The 21,362-nt window shown below is 43.6% G+C and overlaps 1 protein-coding gene across 6 annotated transcripts in view; it reads left to right on the top strand.

The window, feature by feature from the left end:
- The window catches only part of IKZF1 (IKAROS family zinc finger 1), a 100,189-nt gene that overhangs the window by 3,959 nt on the left and 74,868 nt on the right, over positions 1-21,362 (top strand). For 4 of the 6 annotated variants that reach the window (XM_060282180.2, XM_035108707.3, XM_060282179.2 and 1 more), the window contains exon 2: positions 15,392-15,445. The exons of 1 other annotated variant lie outside the window; for it this stretch is intronic. In XM_060282180.2, the coding sequence (XP_060138163.1) occupies positions 15,392-15,445 (54 nt within the window). Of the gene's footprint in view, positions 1-11,973; positions 14,877-15,391; positions 15,446-21,362 lie in introns of those variants that run through there. One more of the 6 variants, XM_088654925.1, reaches the window with a different exon arrangement.

A 21,362-nucleotide genomic window follows, 5' to 3' on the forward strand; every position in this document is an offset into this window, starting at 1 on the left:
TACTATTCATTTTTGGTGGAAAATATCTTTAATATTTTCATTTTCATTCAACAAGAAAAATAAGAAAGGATGCCCTTAAATCTGGTTGATAAATCTACTAATTTAAATGTGTTAAGGTGTGCAATCCTAAAGAATTATTCGAAGTGCAAATTCACACCAGGGTGACCAGTTGTAACATATCAGCTTTATCCTGATAAGTAGCTCTGTCTGTTGGAGGATCTCGAAAAAAGGTTGCCCAAGATTTATTGGGATGTTTGCCAGACAGCACTATTTTTAAGAAGAAAAAGAAAGAAAAAGAACCCCCCCCCCCTACAGCAAATCAAGTTTTGAATCAGAGGGAACTTTCCACCCACACCCAGCAAATGTGTTTAGAAATGAGTTGATTTATTATTGCCTGTACTAAAGTTGTAGTGGGGATAAAGATATAATTGAGCACTTGCCACATATTATTGGACTAGCGTTGAATGTTTCAGCGTGTGCTTGATGCACCCACCGTAAATTGCAATGCTATGCATCAACATGGGCATGGCCAATTCAAGTAAATCTACAAAAATACTTCACAAACTGAGGTTCTGCCTCCCGCCCCCCCCATGAAGCCCGCCCCCCTAACATAAATCCTGGCTTCGCCCATGTGCACCAACCCTCCCCTTTCATTAAAATTTGGTATGGGGGGGTTGTTGTTGCTTTTAAGAAAGTTGAAATAGTTTGTAGTCCAGTAGAAATGGTCTTGAAATTTGTGGTGATAGGAGAATTAGATTTGCAATGTTTGAAAGCAGGCTATTTTAAGGAAATAAACACAAGCTTCAGACTCGGCTATATCTGCAGATATATTTTGGTGGACATAAGCTATTTACAGTTGTAGTCTAGAGCAGAAATGGCCAACTTTAGTTGCAATCCTATATACACCTTCCTGGGAGTAAGTTCAATTGAATTAAGTGAGTTTTACTTATGAATAGGCATGCATAGTAGGTTAAACCACAGAGCCTAGGGCTTGCCAATCAGAAGGTCGGTGGTTCGAATCCCCGCAACGGGCTGAGCTCCCATTGCTCGGTCCCAGCTCCTGCCAACCTAGCAGTTCGAAAGCACATCAAAGTGCAAGTAGATAAATTGGTACCGTTACCGCTACAGCGGGAAGGTAAACACCGTTTCCATGTGCTGCTCTGGTTCGCCAGAAGCGGCTTAGTCATGCTGGCCACATGACCCGGAAGCTCCCTTGGCCAGTAAAGCAAGATGAGCGCCGCAACCCTAGAGTTGGTCACGACTGGACCTAATGGTCAGGGATACCTTTACCTTTACCTAGGCATGCATAGGCTTGCACGCTTCATCAGCAGGGGTGTATCTTAACAGTTCTGTTTATGTTAGTAAGTGGGATAAAAGCTATTTATTTTCCTTTGCTGATATTTAATTTATTTTTTATATTGGTATCCAACCCTTAATACAAAGAGCTTAGAATAGCATTTTAGCCTTGCAGAGACCTGGGTGTGTGTGGACCAAGGTTGCGGAGCCATGCTAGGTCATGTCAAAGGTCCATCATTTTGTTTCCAATGGTTTGGCAAATGTATCCGAGATGCAGGAAGGCAGACACATCCTTCCCCTGTTGTATGTCCCACACATATGGTACCTGGAAGGTCCATTCTGAACCTGGAAGGTCATTTGACCATTTTAGTTACTAGCCAGCAAGCGATGGCTGGGTGGGGATTTGAATCTTGTTTCCCACTTCTTTGGAGGTCTTTAAGCACAGGCTTGACAGCCATCTGTCAGGAATGCTTTGGTGGTGTTTCCTGCTTGACAGGGGGTTGGACTGGATGGCCCTTGTGGTCTCTTCCAACTCTATGATTCTATATCTACTCTATTCACTACAGAATTTGAAATTGTATGCTTACATCCTAAGTGAAAAGGCTTGGGTCCCCATATTTTGCAAAGCCAATCATTGTAAGTATGGGTTACAAGATATTGCCATACATTTGTTTGCATCTAGAATAATTTCATATTGGTAAAGGGCAGGAAATCCAAGCTGAAATTTAGTCCTAAATAGTACAACATTTGTTAGTTCAACATTTGTTATGACAAGTTAGCAGCTACAGTTTGCAATCACATTTCAACCTTACTCTTTGCAGACTTGCGGAGCAGGCCTAAGGAGGTCAGGTGGCAGGATGGGACGGATCCATGTCAGGGAAGCCACCACATCGTAAGGCCTTCTAGGCTTACAGCAGTCACAAAGGAAGATAGATGAGGAATTGCTTTTCCCCCAGCCTCCCCCCCTTTTTTCTTGCAGTATCTTTTTTAAAAAAAATGTTCTCCCCCACCAGTTCCAATGGGAGAGAAAATATCCACATCAGCTTCAGGGCTGACATAGTTCCCCCCCTCCCTCCCTCCCCAAGGAATAAGGGAAGGCCCACTGGCTTGGCTGTCCCACTGTTGGCTCTCCCCAGGTGGTAAAGGTAAAAAAGGAATATTTGTGGGGGGGGGGGTCCAAAGCCTCCCCCAAGATGCTTCAGGATGCCTTTACCACCTGCAGGTTACCACCATTAGGAAAGCCCACAGCAGTGGACGTTTTCAATTAGGACCTCCAAAGCAGATCTCTCTCTGCCCACAGAGAGGGAAGTTCATTGAGCTGAGACATCTTCCTCCCAGGACATAAGAAAAGAACATTTAGGGAATGAACTAGATATGTGAGTGTGTTCTCTCTCTCTCTCTCTCTCTCTCTCTCTCTCTCTCTCTCTCTCTCTCTCTCTCTCACACACACACACACACACACACACACACACACACACACAGTCCCAGGGTTTCAAACACTAATGTTGTGGAAGTTTGCAAATAAAAGCATGAATCTCATGACATTTGAGACAAGTAAACCTGCTGCAAAACCTCTTTAACAGATTGTCAGTGCAATGGCTAGGAGTAGAGCTAATTACATGAGGCACGTAGACCTGTGGCTTGTGTGGCCCACCTATTCAAGGCATGTGTGCGCATTATGTTCTAAAAGGAAACAGGTATTTCCAGGACATTTTCATACAGAACAGATTGTAACCCAAATCTGCCTTAGCCAGGCCATTCATGGGTTGGGTGATGATATGTATTCAAATGATGAGCCTTAGCTGGTCGCCCATTCAGTTCAACGAGTGCTGAGCCAATAAGAGTTTTGGGGACACAGCCAGCTAAAAGGAAATAAGACCAAAGTACGGGAGAGTGATAGGAATATTCTTTTTTTATCGCATGCATACAAGTGCCACGAAAATTATGTTGTGTGGCTGGCTTGGTCAAGTGGATCCATGCTGCACTGAATATTATGTAAAAGCATTGGCTGTGAAACGGACGGTACTTTCAAAGGATCCCCTTCAAAAGAGCTTCCCTTCTGTGTTTATGGAAGATTTGTCAAGAGGTCTATAAATGTTCCCAGCTTGCTCACTCAGTGTGCTACTCTTTTCTTCAGCTAAAAAGTGTGTGTGTCTATTTATATATATAGAAAGAGGTGCACGAGAGTGTCATTTCCAGAAGGGCAGGGCACAGGACAAAATAGTCTTTTTGAAATTTCCTCTTTAGTTGCCTGAAGGAAACTCTGACTGGTCAGTTGACCAGCTGAGTGGCTATCTACAAAAAGCTTCTCTGGTCCAGCACCCGTCCCTCACAGTAGCCAAACACATGGCTTTGGGAAGCCCATAAACTGGCATATGGCACTTGCTGTCAAATAAAAGCGTAACAGTTGCATCAATATGTGTTGCTGGTTCTGTAGGATTTTACTGAGACAACCTAAGGCTCAGGACGGTTGTTTGCCCTTTTCCCCCTTTATTTTTTGCTGTGTTGTCCTCCACACTGGATATATCAGTTCAGAAACACATAGCTCCCACAAGCACATATTTTGGTCTTCTTGACTCACTATTTGGGAATCACGTGATAGTAATAATAATAATAATAATTTATTTATACCCCGCCCATCTGGCTGGGTTTCCCCAGCCACTCTGGGCGGCTTCCAACAGAAAAATAAAATAAAGTAATCTATTAAACATTAAAAGCCTCCCTAAATAGGGCTGCCTTCAGATGTCTTCTAAAAGTCTGGTAGCTGTTTTTCTCTTTGACATCTGATGGGAGGGCGTTCCACAAGGCGGGCGCCACTACCGAGAAGGCCCTCTGCTGGTTCCCTGCGACTTGGCTTCTTGTAACGAGGGAAGCGCCAGAAGGCCCTCGGAGCTGGACCTCAGTGTCCGGGAAGAATGATGAGGGTGGAAACGCTCCTTCAGGTATACTGGACCGAGGCCATTTAGGGCTTTAAAGGTCAGCACCAACACTTTGAATTGTGCTTGGAAACGTACTGGGAGCCAATGTAGATCTTTCAAGACTGGTGTTATATGGTCTCGGCGGCCGCTCCCAGTAACCAGTCTAGCTGCCACATTCTGGATTAGTTGTAGTTTCCGGGTTACCTTCAAAGGTAGCCCCACATAGAGCGCATTGCAGTAGTCCAAGCGACAGATAACTAGAGCATGCACCACCATGGGCAGGTAGGGTCTCAGCCTGCATACCAGATATAACCACTTTTTACACGTGACCTCCAAAGTCAATCACCTACACTATTTTCACTAGGCCAGGGGTTCCCAACAAAATTTTCTCGAGGACCCCTCATCGAGCCGCTATTGTGACAAGGACCCCCATTAATTCCTAATCCTAAAATTAAAAAGTGAGAGCCAAATTAAGAGTCTTTTTATATTTTATATTTATACGTTTTTTACAGTTACAACAGAGTACTCCATCAGTATACAGTTAGTTTTAATTTTCAGTTCTTAATGAGATGAACCACTTTTTAACCAACGGTCCATTTTTAACTACGCGAACTGTAGCTTCCGCGAAAAACAACACTTTGTTTACAAACACTACTGTTTTGCAAAGAGGCAGCGCGCGCCAGGGAGGAGGGAGGGGAATGGAGAAGACAGGGTACCTGCGCAGTAGCGCACAAATGAAGCCGACGCGCGCAAAGCATCTTGGAGAGGTGAGCGTTTGTAGAATGCGCGCGCTGCCTCTTTGCAAAACAGTAGTGTTTGTAAAGCGCCACCTAACGGCATACAGCAGAACTACTGCCTCTATCTAATTCTAGTTTTGCGCTAGGCTAGACTCTGCTCATGCAGGAAGCGACCAAAACAAAAAATCTGTTATCATACGAAATATATTTTTTATTCTAATAGCATCTTGAGGACCCCTCTGGCATAGCTCGCGGACCCCTGGGGGTCCCCGGACCACCTGTTGGGAACCACTGCACTAGGCTACCTATCTATAACTTGCTTTCCTTAGGCATTTGTGGCAACACCAGCAGCCCAGAGAGAAAGGAAGGCATTTATTGGAAGGCTTCTGTTGGTCACCTGGAGGCAATCCTTAACTGCCACAGGTGGGCAGGCAAGAGTTGCACTTTGTAACACTGGCATCAGCACAGACCCTGTGAAATGGCTACAGGAAGGGGTGCTTTGCAGAATCAGCTGCTGGAGTGAGGTTGCTGCTTGCTTTGTTCAAAACAGAAACATCCAACAGCTAAAGCGATCCAGGAGGAATGCAAGCAAAAGTTTAAGTAGCTTAATGTAAGCGGGTGGTGGTGGTGGTGGTGGAAAAAAGAGTAGTTTTTCTTTCTCTTCCCTTATCAACAGCAAATCCCTTCTCCATAGAGAAAGGGGGAAAGTTGCAAATTGAAACAGTGAAAAGGACTGTCCGTGTAACGCCAGGTCAGCAGCAACTGCATTAATCATTTTCATCTGCCCCATTGAAATTAATGGTATGTCACTCGATTCAAACTGGAGTCAGCAGGCACACAAGGGCTGTCAGGTACTCAAGTAAGCAAACTGGAACAAGCTGAGCAGGTGAACAATATGTTGATTGGAGGCATTTTCGGAATCCTTTTGCCTATCTACGTGAGGTGCAGAAATGTGTCCAGCATTTCAAGTCGATGGAATCCTTTGTCACTTGAAATGCCTTGAACAGTCCAAGAAAAATTAGGAAGCAATGTCAGAATTAATGAATACAGCTCCTAAAACATCTTGGAACTGAACAAAACAAATAGACAGAAGACTCTTGTCCTCATCTCAGTATTTTATTCTTTAAGTCTTGAGTATTATACAAGTTATTATACAAGTGCATGCACACAAAAGCTCATACCAATGAAAAACTTAGTTGGTCTCTAAGGTGCTGCTGGAAGGAATTTTTTAATTTTGTTTCGACTACGTCAGACCAACATGGCTACCTACCTGTAACTATACAAGTTCTGTAAACTATTGAGTGTCTTCTTCCCATTCCACACCACCCTATCCATTTGTGAGCCAAATATTCCTATTTTGTGTCTTTGAGCATGCTGGAGCCTATTCTCCTTTTATTTTGTATTGGCAAGTTCAATAAATAGGGAGTACTGTATTGGCCAATGGTAGTCATCCTCAGAGCAGAGCTACTGAAATAAAGGCTTAACTGAGTATGACTTAGTAGGGATGCCAGCCATAGCATTCAATATCGCTTAGTATTTTGCTTTTCCTGATCAAGGCATATGTAGGTTTTGTACAAGGTGACCAAATGGAAAGCAGCACAGAGACCCTGTACCAATTTATGTTACTGAAAAGAGGATTTTGGCCAATACATCTTGTCACACAGGGAAGAGAAAGGCAGCCTCTGGCAAAACCCCACCTCCAGCTGTTCAAGATGCCAAGATCCCTGCCCTGTCCTCTCTTGCTTCTGGTCAGCTGGTTTTGTATGATACTGCCTTTAGCACTTGGGTAAAAATGAGGTGGAATATGTCCATAATGATATACATTGCTGACCTCTGCAATCCCAGGGCAGTCTCAGGGCTGCAATCCCATGCAGATTTGGGCCCATTCATTTCAGTGGGGTTTCTTGTGCCTGACTTGCCGCAAGGTCTGTACCTCTGACTCTTAGGTATTTTTGTAGCATTTGCTTTAAAAATGGAAGCTTTCCCATCCCCTTTACAGAATTTCAAATACAGAGAAGTGAAAACAAGGAAGGGCTTAAAATTATTACGAAGAGAATAGTTACCTTCTGTTATCACATATATTGATATAAATTGGCCTGACAAGAAGGAAGTGTTCTTAATAAACAATCTATTAGTTATTCTTGCTGGAATCGAAGTGCTGTGATAATGGATGACTACAAAAAAATATAATTATATTGCATTTTCTGTAAATAATTTGTGTGTGTTCACAATTAATTTCTTTTTTTATTTTAGTAATTTGTTGTTGTTGTTTTTTTTAAAAAAAACCAAACAAACACCAGGCATATAAATGCTTCAGGTTTGTGGCCTATTCCTGCATGGTTTGCTTGGAAGTACCTTTGGTGATATGTAGAGGATTGTGGCTTTAGTTGCATGTTGTTTGCCAGGCTGTGTGTGCAAAGGGAAAGGGGCCACCCTCACTCACCTAGTGTGGAATACATGTAACCAACAGCGAATTCCTATAAGTAGCTATGGTAGAAACAATGACTAAACATTGTTTTTCTATAGAAAAGTTACATATAGATGTGCCAACAGAGAAAAGGAGGAAATGAATTGATCTTAACAAATTAACTTTGTTTCTTACACATCTTGATAGTCCTGGGGGGGTGGGGAACAAGCTTAATGGAAATGAGAGAAAGCCTTTTTGTTTTGCAGGTTTTGTTCTAGAAACGGACCTTTTCCTTAGTTATTATTTGTGGTCTGCTGGAGAGGAAATTAAAAATAGAATTAAAATGGTTCTAAAGTAGATTCTTACATGGGAATTGAGAGGTCTACTTTATTAAATCCCCATAATAAAGTTAATTATGAGCTGGTAGTGGAGATATTGAACACTTTTAATTAAAGCCTGTTTGCAATTTTGGACAAGGATATCCAATACGTTCATCTAGAATAAACTACATTTTCAGTTCAAGGAAAACTATGTGTGCGTTTTTTTATGTAAGAGTTGAAAAAGTGCTGTTGGATCAGGCCATGGTCCACCATTCTGCTTCAAGCAGCAACCAGGCCTAGGTTCTGGAGAAATCTGCAGCTCTGAGTTTGGTCCTAGCATGTGATATTCAAAGTTTACTGCCTCTGAAGGTGGAAGTTCTATTTCTCAAGGATAGCTAATTGCCACTGATAGACCTAGTTCCCAATTTTAAAAAGTGTCTAATTCTCCTTAAAAGCCATTCAAGCTATTGACCACTCCCCCATCTCCTGACAGTGAATTAATTCCACATGCTTCTTGTGCGATGCCTTCCTTTTATCCACGCTGAACTTTTTGTTTAGTTTCTTTGGGTGATCAGTGTTGATCATTTTGGTTGCCCCTTGCTAGGTCTGTGATGCTCTTTTTTGAGATGGGGCAACCAGATGAGAGGGCACACATAGTACCTGCTAGCCTTGACTGTTTCATAACAGTCTAATAAAAGGAAATTAAAGATCACTCAGGAAAATAAGGCAAATGAAAACCAGGATGTTAGGTAAATTTACATTCCTGGTTAGAGGGGAGATTTAGGTGCAAGTTTTTTTTTTCTCTCTCTCTAATTAACTTCGACATTTTTCTTACAGATAGTTTGTTAGGTTACCTTTCCATTAGCATGACCTGGTAGTCAAACATACATTGATGGTAGGCAGCGTTCGGCTTGGTAGAGGCTTAAAGGATTCAGTCACCAGGGGCCAGAGCAGCCAGACATTGTCCATGTCTGTTCATTTTTCTTGGAGGCAAAGCCAAAGAATCATAGAATCATAGAGTTGGAAGAGACCACAAGGGCCATTCAGTCCAACCCCCTGCCAAGCAGGAAGGCAGGAAAGGCAGGAAAACAAACAAAAAATATTATCATTCATTTAAGGTTTAAATACTGTAATCTATTTCTCATTTGAATAATTTTAAATCAAAGTGTTGCCCTACATTTTGCTGGTATTACTGTGGCACAGAAAGGGTTGTCAAGCAGTACAATCTGTGCAAGTTTGCTTGGAAGAGCCTCTTCATTTTTAAAAAAATATTTTTATTGGATTTTCAAAAACAACAAAAAACAACAGAGAAAGAAGATATACATAACATAACTTAGTTCCACCTACTTCTATCCCTCCCTCCACAAGCCCCCTCCTGCCACGAGCGGGTCCCATGAAGGTGGGTAGCCGATGATTTTATTTTTATTTATTTATTTATTTATTTATTTATTTATTTTTATTTATTTTTAGGATTGAGTTTATCCTCCCCCCTCTCCCCCGCCACAAAGCCCCCCCCCAAAGAGCCTCTTCAGTCCCAATGAAGCTGGCCTAGGATTGCAGCCTCAGACTGCACAGCTAAGCACAGTTACTTGCAGTAAATCCCACTGAATAAAGTGAGGCAGTTTAAACACAGACTTGGGGCGTGCAGGTTTAGCAGTCCACCTGTTGTTCAAATTCAAGCAATATGTTGCAAATTTCTTAGGCACAAAATGCTTAAATCTTTCCCATTGAAAGAACAACACTACTTAACTTTTGTCTATATGAATCATCCCCACCGCCTCGCCACTCTTTAAATGTTCCCCAACTTTCATGGAAAGGTTTGTTGTATGGTTTAGAGATGGATTGATTTTGAATCCAGATTGTTCATCCTGATTTTTACCATAGCCATAGATTTCCCCTCAACACATAATGCACGAGTGTATTTTGCTCCAGAGTCCACCTTCTTCACTATTTTAATCAAATATGAACCCTCTGTGTAGTCTAAGGCTTCATAAAATACCAAGCACAAAGACCGCAATGGGGGTGTGATCATTAACTTTGCAGAAGTTTACTTTACTTACTGAATTCCTAATAATGTCCAGCTATTTGGTGGGCTGGGAGAAAGCCAGTCTTGTCTGGATGGACACCCATTTCAGTCTGTTAGCAAATCCATCATAAATAGCTTGTAGTCTTACTTTGTAACAAGATATGTTTCTACTAGAACGATTGTTGCTGTTGCTGTTGTTGTTATTATTCTGCCCTTCATCCGAAGATCACAGGGCAGTGAAAGATCTAACTCCCTTTCTGGAGGGGGCGCACCTAAAGCACAGCATGTAACCTTTCTCTCCCCTGTGTGCCCCAAGGGTCCTGGGGAAGAGGTGGGGCAGGAGGAAAGTTGCTGCCGATTTCAGGCATATGGTTTTTCGACATGTTATAACCATTGGATGTGCCTAAATTTTTGTATCAGCACTATTACATACCTGTGATACTTGTAATAAAAAATCCATAAAGAAACCTTGGAGGGGGGAGCACTGAGTAGTAAAACCATCAGAGCCTAGGGATTTATTCATAGAGTCCTAGAATGGTAGAGTTGGAAGGGACCCCAAGGACCATCTAGTCCAACCCCCTGCAGTGCAGGAATCTCAGCTAAAGAATCCAAGACAGATGACCATCAAACCTCTGCTTAAAAACCTCCAAGGAAGGAGAGTTCTCCGCCTCCCGAGGGAGTCTGTTCCACTGTCAAATAGCACAATAAATTATTCTGCTGTCACTCTGCCATTCATATCAAACACATTGTCTTTTTCATGCACTGGGGAATTGACTTCAGATAATCCAAGATATAGGGACCCAGGTGGCGCTGTGGTTAAACCACTGAGCCTAGGGCTTGCTGATCAGAAGGTCAGCAGTTCGAATCCCTGTGACGGGGTGAGTTCCCGTTGCTCGGTCCCAGCTCCTGCCAACCTAGCAGTTCGAAAGCACGTCAAAATGCAAGTAGATAAATAGGAACCGCTACAGCGGGAAGGTAAACGGTGTTTCCGTGTGCTGCTCTGGTTCGCCAGAAGCGGCTTTGTCATGCTGGCCACATGACCTGGAAGCTATGCGCCGGCTCCCTCGACCAATCATGCGAGATGAGCGCGCAACCCCAGAGTCGGTCACGACTGGACCTAATGGTCAGGGGTCCCTTTACCTTTACCTTTTAATCCAAGATATGCTATTTTAATGTTTTGGATGTATCATATAGCGACTCATAGTAGAATACACTTTGCAGCCATCAGAGCTTTGAATACGGTATATGGTATTTTAGATATTTTTAAGTCCCGTGATTTCAAATAGAAAGCACTTGCCCCATGGAAATCAACAGGACTTTTAAAAATGGGACTTGGCCCTGAGCAGAATGTACTTTCCCCACCAAATACAGTTTATTCCCCACTGATTGCTAGCCTGGAATAACTTGCATGGAGATGTTGGTGCAAATTTTGGAGCACAAATCAAGCTTGGTTACATTTGTCAAACAACTGTGTGATTAGAGTTTTTATCAATTACTTGGAAGAGAATGAAAACGGTGATGGGGCAGGAAGACATTGTAGAAATTAGAGCTACAGAAGCTGTTTCCCGTAATAGCAGGATAGCCAGCAGCCTTACACTTAGCCCTAAAATCACCCAACCACTTTGGTCTATGGAACTGGCAGGTTTACCCATGGCATATCAAGTTTGCTCCACATGCAAGGATTGAGCCTTTTACTGTGGGTACTCCTCCTTAGGCCAGCATATGCAGACATGATTATTTAAGAACCAACTCTGTCCATTTTATCTATATTTTGACAACTTCATTATGTCTCCTTGTTTTTAAAGTCTGTAGATTTTACCGGTTTTTTTTAATGAATATTTCATACCATTTTACATACCGTTAACTGTTTAGAGGGTGTTTTTTTTTCTTTCTTGTTTATAAATCTTGTGGAAAATTAGGAAGTCATGTCTGCGTATTCCTCATGGCAGAGCCTGATGAGTGGAGCAGAGTGACAGCTCAAAGCTGAGAGCAAAAGCCAACCAGAAAGTCACCTGCCTATGATTCTGGCTCCTCCAAGAAGAAGGCTTGGACCCTGATAGTGCCTACATGAGCTCAAAGTGCACTAAACTCTGTAGGGGCACCTGCCCAGGCAACCCCCCCCCCCATTCCTGACCTTTGTGCATTCAGTGCAAAGATCTGAAGGGAAATTCTGTGTGCATTCAGCCGAATGTCCTCCTCAGGGACCTGGGTAATAGAAGCTGAGCATTCTGAGGGTCTGGCATCAAAACTTCGCCCTAAATGCACAAATTTTGGGAGTGAAGGAGACCACACCTGTTGCATAGCTTGTGCCACGGGCTGCCCACCCATGCGGCGCTTGCAGACAGCAAGGCTTCTCCACACCAGTCGCTGGAAACCTCAGGAGGGGTCCTGTTCTGCTCTCTGGTTTCCCACAGGCCCTGGGTGGGAGACTGTGAGAACAGGATGCTGGACTGGATGGGCCATTGGCCTGATCCTGCAGATGGCCATCCAGCCTCTGCTTAAAAACCTCCACGGAAGAAGAGTCCCCCGCCTCCCGAGGGAGTCCGTTCCCCGGTCAAACAGCACGATAAAGTCTTCTGCTGTCCCTCTGCCATTCTTATGAAGCACCACGTCTACCTTGAGCAGGTGACTGTTGGGCACTCTTTTTCCTTTCCTTCTCGCTGCTGTCCTCAAGGCTGCTGACACTCACTGCCTCCTCTTCCTGGGAAGCAAAGCTCCTCACAGCCCAGGGCCCGGGATGGAAATGGCACAACAACCCTTTCGATCTCAGCCAAGCTGCATGTGGAGCATTTCAGCCCCCGTCAGGAAGGGGGTTCCCGAGGCTGGGCTGGGCAGCCAACATGCAGAAGCATGTTTTTTTCCATTTAATTTGTGTGCACCCTGGAACGTCAGGTTAAATTGCTGAAATCTGGCAACCCCAAAATGAAACAAAATGGCTAACGGGCACATTTTATTTATTATTTATTTATTTCAGAAAATTTATATGCCGCTTGATTGTAAAAAGATAAAACGATAGAATCAAGGAAATAGAAAAAAATTATTTAAAGCATTGCTGTTTAGTCGTTTAGTCGTGTCCAACTCTTTGAGACCCCATGGACCAGAGCACGCCAGGCACTCCTGTCTTCCACTGCCTCCCGCAGTTTGGTCAGACTCATGTTGGTAGCTTCGAGAACACTGTCCAACCATCTCATCCTCTGTCGTCCCCTTCTCCTTGTGCCCTCAATCTTTCCCAACATCAGGGTCTTTTCCAAGGAGTCTTCTCTTCTCATGAGGTGGCCAAAGTATTGGAGCCTCAGCTTCAGGATCTGTCCTTCCAGTGAGCACTCAGGGCTGATTTCCTTAAGAATGGATAGGTTTGATCTTCTTGCAGTCCATGGGACTCTCAAGAGTCTCCTCCAGCACCATAATTCAAAAGCATCAATTCTTCGGCGATCAGCCTTCTTTATGGTCCAGCTCTCACTTCCATACATCACTACTGGGGAAACCATAGCTTTAACTATACGGACCTTTGCCGGCAAGGTGTTGTTTCTGCTTTTTAAGATGCTGTCTACGTTTGTCATTGCTTTTCTCCCAAGAAGCAGGCGTCTTTTAATTTCATGACTGCTGTCACCATCTGCAGTGATCATGGAACCTAAGAAAGTATAACCTCTCCTTCAAGAACCACATTTTAGCCTCCTAAGACACCTCTGGCGCTGTGGTCTAAACCACTGAGCCTCTTGGGCTTGCCGATCAGAAGGTCGGCGGTTCGAATCCCTGCGACAGGGTGAGTTCCCATTGCTCGGTCCCATCTCCTGCCAACCTAGTAGTTAGAAAGCACGTAAAAGTGCAAGTAGATAAATAGGTACCACTCTGGCGGGAAAGTAAACGGTGTTTCTATGTGCTGCTCTGGTTTTGGTGTTCTGTTGCACCAGAAGCGGCTTAGTCATGCTGGCCACATGACCTGGAAAAACTGCAGACAAATGCCGGCTCCCTCGGCCTGTAAAGCAAGATGAGTGCCGTAACCTTAGAGTCGTCTGCGACTGGACTTAACTGTCAAGGGTCCTTTGCCTTTACCTTTAAGACCTCTGAGTTCAGGTCAAGAGAGTGATTTCCCCTGCAAACTGTATTGATATGGCTTTCTAGGCTGGGTCTGCATAGCTTGTGACCCAGCTCAGCCCTTTTGGCTTGCCAACCCTTTACTTTTTGCTAGGCTCCCTTTTTGCTAGTTGTTTTTGGCCTACAACTCCCATGATCCCTAGTACCAGTGGTCAGGGATGATGGGAATTCTACTCTCAAAACATCTGGAGGGCCGAGGTTGAGGAAGCCTGCTTTTTGCAGTCCAAGGAAGGTGTCAAATGCAGGAGATTTGTGGAGGAGCCTCTGCTGTCTTGTCCTACCTGGCTGTGTTCAGCTTGGTGGGACTGCTCTGGTGCATCTTGCCAGGCTGATTATTTCCAGAAACAAAAATTCCTTCCCTGGGAACTGTTTGTTAAGCTGGCTGGAGTTAAATTCTCCCCAGTCTCCATCTCCTGTTCCTTTGTGAAGTTTCCAGGATGTTTGGCTACTGGAGGCATAAAGCCAGGAGCATAAAGAAAGGGAAAAGCCCAAGGCCTCCAGGTTACAGAAGCTGCCCTGAACTGCTTTCCGGCGACTCGCTTGCACGGAGGGAGTGCGTTGCTGGGATGTGTTGAGAGTAGCTGCCTCCGCAAAGCATTTGTTATCCAGAGAGGCACCAGATGTCCACTCCAGGCCCTTGAGACCTCTTCAGGCTCATAGCCTTGTGCTCCAAGCAGAGACTTTTGGCTTCCATTTCCACCCCACTAACTCTGGGCATGCTTCTCCCTGGTGTCTGTGGTCACTTTGCAACTTTATTCTTTGGAACATTATGTGTTGCGACAGAAGGGCAAGTGGCTTCCCAGTATTTGTTACAAATCTGTGGAGCCGAGCCATCTGTCAGCAAAACAGGAAGATCTGGGTTCCCTTTCTCTCCAGGGCTCGGTTTGCTATTTTGGGGAGTGCCTCCTCTCCCCATGTAGAAGGAAGCCGGTGTGGTTCGAAGCGAAGGACTCCTGGGCGAGAGAGGGCCCACGACTGAAGCGGCTGCTTCTTCTTTGCCCATCTGCCGCGGCTGGAGGTGTATTCATTATTGATGGCAGTAGCGGCGGTTGCTGCTCGCTATGCAGGCCTGCCTGGGTAAATGAGACATTCTTCAGCAAATTGCTTCGTTTTTTGATTGCTGATTGTACGCGTGTCACCAAGCTGACTCAAGGTTCATCGATGCATGCTCAGTAAATTAGAAAGAACATAACTATGGATCAGCCAAGAGAATGAATTCTTTGCCTACAATGACCCAGGGCCATTTAATTTTCTGCTTAATTTTGTTGCAGTCAGTTTGCATTTTGGGTTATTATGCAGTAGGAAATTAACAATAAATAACAAATTTGGTCCTCCTGTGCTTGTAATGATATTTTTATAAATCTTTGTAATGCTCTTTTTAAAAGGATCAAGGTCTGTGCCAGCCTGATACCTCCACAAGTATGCAGGATGGGAAAGAAAGAGAGAGAAAAATACATTAGCCCTGCTAGATAATCTCATAGTTAAATAGCAAAGATTCCCCCCTCCATCTCTCTCTGCCCCCCCCCACTTTCTCTCCTGTGATTTTGCATTTCGCATTAAACTTAAGGCTTTTATTTTTCTCTTTCCTTCAGATAACTTGAGGAAAATGGAAACAGATGAGGCTCAAGATATGTCCCAAGTTTCAGGTGAGATCACCAAAAAATATGACTTAGAAAGGAGGATACACACCCCCTGCTTCCAACCTGAAATCCATTTAGTTCTCTACCAAAACACAATGTTATTATTGTCAGTGTAATTGCTTTGGATCTTTTGCATTGCCAGAGTGGAAATCAGGATATAATTAATGGTTATCACTTCATATCAAGCCCAGTAGTGCATGGGTTTCTTTTTTTAGTAACTTAAAGATAAAGGAGTCAAAGGGGGGCATATCTTAGTCCTTATCTTAGTCATTCATTCATTTATTTATTTGATGATCCCAAATTTACCATATTTGATTTGATCCCAACTTTCCTCCAAAGAGCTCATGGTAGCGGCTTATAAGGTTTTCCCCTTCCCCATTTTATCCTCATGACAAATCTGTGAGGTATGCTAGGCTGAGAATCAGTGATTGGTGCAAGGTGGGTTTCATGATGTGAGCGGGAATTTGAACCTTGGTCTGCTAGGTCCGAGTCTGACACTCTGACCCCTACATCATATTCACTCTCCGGTCAGTCACTTGCAGAATGTAAATCTGACGTGGTGTACTTGAAGTTTTAGAAAGCTTTTGATCCCCGAGTAAGATTGTCAGACATGGAATAAGAAGAGAGGTCCTCATATGGATCAGGGATTTGTTAAGTAGCAGGAAGCAGAGCCTAGGAATAAATGGAGGGATGCACAAAGTGAAATTCCCCAAGGATCGGCGCGGGGAGCTGTGCTGCATAACTTGTTCATAAATGATCTAGAGTTAGGAGGGAGCCGTGAGGTGTCCAAGTGTACTGATGCGACTACATTGTTCATGGTTGTCAAAACAAAGAGAGATTGTGGACAGCTCCAAAAGAACCTCTCCAAACTGAATGAATTGGCAGTAAAATGGCAAATGCAATTCAATGTATGTGTAAAGTGATACATGTTGAGGCCAAAATTTAAACAAACCACCCTTAATTTCACTTACCAGTATACACACAGGGGGGGGGGCGCAGGTCTGAACTGTGGGTAACTGATGAGGAATGAGACTTTGGGGTTGTAGGGGATGGCTCAGTGAAGATGTTGGTAGTGGAGCAGCAGCAGCTCTGAAAAAGGCAAAAGTCCACGCTAGGGATCAATAGGAAAGGAAAACTACGACGGCAAGAGTTACAGAAAAAATTCCAGGAGGTGATGGCGGAATATGATTTTTTAGGAGATGAAGCTTTTGACACTGAAAAAGATGAATGCGAGAATGACAATGATGGGGAAGGAAAAGATGAAGATGAGGACTGTGATGATTCAACACAAAATGAAGCACACCACGAAAAAAATGATGACTCTACTCTACAAAAAGTTGGATGGAGTGCCCTGCTTTTGAGGGGGGCACGATTGGTATTATTGGAACTCCAGAACGACCACAGGGAAGAAGGAAAAAATATGCAGAGAAGAGAAGAAATCCAGGGGTCCTGTATGGTGGCCTGGATGGCAAAAGACTGTAAACAGGGGGTGGGGTGAAGGGAAAGTGATGTTGTGATTAAGGATGGATTAACAGGTTTATAACTGGTCTGCTGATTTTGGAATTTGCTGGATTGGGGGGGTAGAGCCGGTAATCGGGGATGTAAGGTTAAATTGAGAATAGTTATAGTTTTAAAAGTGAATGGATTTTGGAAAATGTGAAAATATGGAGGCTTATAGAGGGAGAAAAAACAAAAAATTAGGCACGGGAAGAGAAAATGGGAGTTTGATTTCTCAGTGATTTGAATATTAGATGAAAATGTTAACAATTGATTTATAAGTTGTATAAGATGCAAAGGTGTATTTTTATAAAGTAAGAAACTGTTGCAGATGATAAAAAAGGGATGAAAACCGGGGAAGGGGGGGGAGGGGAAGCCCACAAAATATGGTTTTACAACTATGAATGCAAGAAAATTTTTTCTGTTTTGTATTGTTTTTTTCTTTTTTCTTTTTTCGCCCTTTCTTTTTTTTCCCCCTTTTTTCCTATTTCTATTTTTCTCCTTTTTTTTTGGTATGACAATAGATGGTTGGATGGATGTCCTCCTGCGTACTGCCCTGGTTTGCTGGAGCTCCCTGGTGGCAGGGGGGGGCTTTGGGGTCAGGGGAGGGGGAGGAGGACAGAAATCCAAGCATAAAATGGACCATCTCTGACTGTTCACATACATGGGATACTTCTGTGGCAGGGGAGGACCCATGTGGGTGGGTAGGAAGGAGGTGGAAAAGGGGTTTAAGTATGTACCGGTTTTTTTGTTTTTTTTGTATTTTGTAAAATTAATAAAAAGTATGTTCAAAAAAAAAAACAATAGGAAAGGAAAACAAAACTGTGAATATCAAAATACTGTTATATATTGTACAACTGCATTTGGAAAACTGTGTGCAGTTCTGGTCGCCTCACCTCAAAAGGGTTATTGTATTGTTGGAAAAGGTTCAGGAAAGGACAGCCAAAATGATCAAGGGGGTGGAGCAACTTCAAGGAAAGGTTGCATCATTGGGGCCTTTTTGGTTTAAAGAAAGGGTAAGAAGTGACATGATAGAAATTTATAAAATGATGCATGGCATGGAGAAAGTGGAGGGAGAGAACACTCACAGAGAGCCAGCGAAGCTGAATATTGGAAGAGAAAAGAAATGATTCACCCTGTGCATAGCTGAACTATGGAACTCCCTCCCAGGATGGCCACCAACTTGGATGGCTATAAAAGAGGATTAGACTAGATGGGCCCTTGGCCTGATCCAGCAGGCTCTTCTTCTTACATTAGCATCTTAGTTCAACTCTCATAGTGAGCAATTGGTGACTCTGGAGAGAGATCTGCATACTGTACCTGTATGCATTGAAGGACTTTTCCAGTCATTTCTCATGGGTTTAAATGAACTTCACCATGTGCCTTGGAGACATACAGCTACATTCATTTTTGCCTCACCTGTGCATATGGTAGCCTGCTTCTTGCATCTTCGTTGCTGAACTGGTGTCGCCATCTGTGAGGCACATTTATATTTTGATCAGTGTAATATATCTGCAGATCCTAGCACTGTGGACCCTAGCAAAAATAAATTGGGGTGGAATTATTCATTTTCAGTGTACCTTACTTGCCAAATTGCTAGTGTTCCTCTGAAGCTCCTGTGATTTCATTTTTAGGATAAAAATCTGAGATGTACTGTGTAGATTTCATTCCACAGTTTCATGTATGGAATCGGGGTTTCCTCTTTCCCCGAAGCTGCTCCTGCAATGTTTATGCAAACCACCTTTTATCCTGGGCAGCAAGAAGCCTGTCAGTTACAAGGTGAAGGAGTTGTGAGGAGAGAGCTCTCTGTGGGTTCTTTTTTGGTGTGATGAGATGGAATATGCTGTGAAGGTTGCAGACCTACCAATACTTTAGGCCTCAAGTAAGCTGCTGAGACTTGAAAGCTTCCTGATCCACCTACCATATATGGTTTTGGTGACTATGAAAAAAAGATTTGGAGAGATTTCAATTGGGGCTACAGCAGGAAGCAGACCATTTTAGGAGATGCCTCTTCTCCAAGTTCCGTTGCCAGGGTCAAGGCCTCGTAATCATATCTTGGAAATGCCAGCAGATCTAAGGGGTTTCCCAGAGGATATCCCTGTGTGACACTCTTCAGGGCATATAGAAACATTTATAATTATGGCAGCTTTGTGAAAGAAGTAGGGGAGTCATATAAAAATGTTTAGGGGTACTTTCATTTTGACTCAAGAAAACCACCATTTTATAGTTCAAATTGGGGGAAATAAATACAGTAAACGGACAAAAGTGCAAAGATTCACAAAATGTTCAGGGGTATGAGTCCCCCTGTGTCCCCCCAGAAAAAAAAGCACTGATTAGGAGATAGGCACATAAAATAATCCAGTATTTTCCTCCCTCTGAATATAGATGGGCACACACACCAACATATATCTACACTGTCATTGTTAACTTTCTGCCTACAACATTTGATGATCTCATTCTATTGGTCCACAATAGGAAGTGTCCTTTCATACTGCATCACGGTGTGGTACGCTGGTTTGACATCAACGGATAGGAAATGCCTACAGAGGGTGGTGAATACAGCACAAGATATTATGGGCTGTCCCATGAATCCGCTGGATGACATCCCGGAAGAACGTTGCCTCAGGAGAGTGAGGAAAATTCTCAGGGGTGATTCACACCCTGGCCATCACTTTCTTAATCTCCTGCCCTCGGGCAGAAGATATAGAAGCATGATTAGTCGCACCAACGGGGTAAAGAACAGCTTCTATCCGTGGGCTGTTAGGCTGCTGAATGAAAAGATAACAACAGGGCAATTGACTTTTGGGTTTGGTGTGTGTGTATCAAGTTGTACAAGTGACAATAAAGTATTTCAATACAAGACCCAGTTCCACCCCCTGGGTGGCGTTTCTCATTGGGGTCTACAGCATTTGTTACTACCATACCAAATGCAGCTTATCAATATAGGGGGGGGGGAACCATTGATCAACCTCTTGTTCCCCCCGCCACTTCCAAGGGCTGCTAAAACTGGGGGGTTGTGAGCCTCACAGGCGAGCCTCAAAATGCACGGCTTGTGAGCTGTGTTTGCTTTGAGTCACGCAGTGCAGCACTATCAAAATGCAAAGTTTCGTATGGACAGGAGGGGGATTTAAAGTGATCTTTTTGCTAGCCTGAAGAGATATGCCTGGGTGAATCCTCTTCAAACCAGCCTGAAGAGGTGATGAGGTACCATTTTTGGAGCATTTCCTCTTGTCTGTGGTTTCCTGTAGAGACACCTGCATGAGAGGCTGGGGGGGGGGTGAGGATTAGGGTGGCAGGTGAGTTAGGCTGTGCAAGGCTTCAGCAGGCTGGATGTTGAGGAAGGAAGGGTTTTCTCATCTCAGCAGGCATCCACTGCAGGGCTGAGTCTAAAATCAAGTAAGTAGTTATTCCTCCAGAACTGCCTTAACTCCTTAACAGTGAGCCTCTGTGTAGCTCGCATCGCCATAAAGACAAAACAATGATAGCAGTAGCAGCACATTCAGGCTGTATACACTTTTCCAGAAGGGCAAATCTGATAGCCAATATCATGAAATGAAATCTCTATAAGCATAGGCCATATTTCTCTAGATATCCTATGCTGGAGGCGGGGGAGACAAAAACAGCAGTACTTCAGACATCCTCCTCGTCATGTTTGTTTGCCGCCTTTCCATGCTCGAGGCAGCTTGCAACATGGAAAGATATACGTAATTAAAACATAACCAAAGTAGTCACAAACAATAAAACACTTCAAAACTACATGGGCTAATTGCACAGTTGCCACATGAATCATAGTAAAATGAAATAAAAATAAAGATACCAAAAAAAATATCAATGGCAGCAAGAAAAACACCAACAAAACCCTCTGAACAAAAACAGCCTCAGCTTTTGCAGCTGGAGTCAGTCTGGGCTCCATCGTCCCGGGCAGGTGGAAAAAGGCCTGTCAAGCAGGGAGGAGGTCTTCTTGGACTCGCAGCCGAAATGGCCTCTGCTTATGGGCTGTCCAGAGGGACCTACCTGTCTGCTGGTGGAAACGCTAAGGGACGTTTGGTCTGATCTCAACAAGTTGTTCCGTCTAGTGCCCTCTACGTTATGCTCTGAGTCCCAAGGCAAACTTGTGGCTGCTTCGTCGTCTTCATGGCCTGCCTTGTTCTTGAAAGGAAGAGTTGAATGGATTGGTTATGTTACTGAGGTTATTTTTGCAGGGAAGTCAGGGAGTTCTCTTAAAAAATAAAGAAGCAAACAAGCCCTTTACACTATTTGTGACATTACCACCAGCATTTTTGCCAAGCTGGTTTTATTTTCAACAGAACAAATAGAAAGAAAGATGCTTTACTGCAAAATTATGTTCTGCTGCTATACGACTCTGGCGAATTTTAACACTTTGAATAGCACACTTTTCTGGCAGTGCAGACTCTTGTATAAACTA

This window comes from Zootoca vivipara, chromosome 12, assembly GCF_965207765.1.
Source record: "Zootoca vivipara chromosome 12, rZooViv2.hap1.1, whole genome shotgun sequence".
NCBI lineage: Eukaryota > Metazoa > Chordata > Lepidosauria > Squamata > Lacertidae > Zootoca > Zootoca vivipara.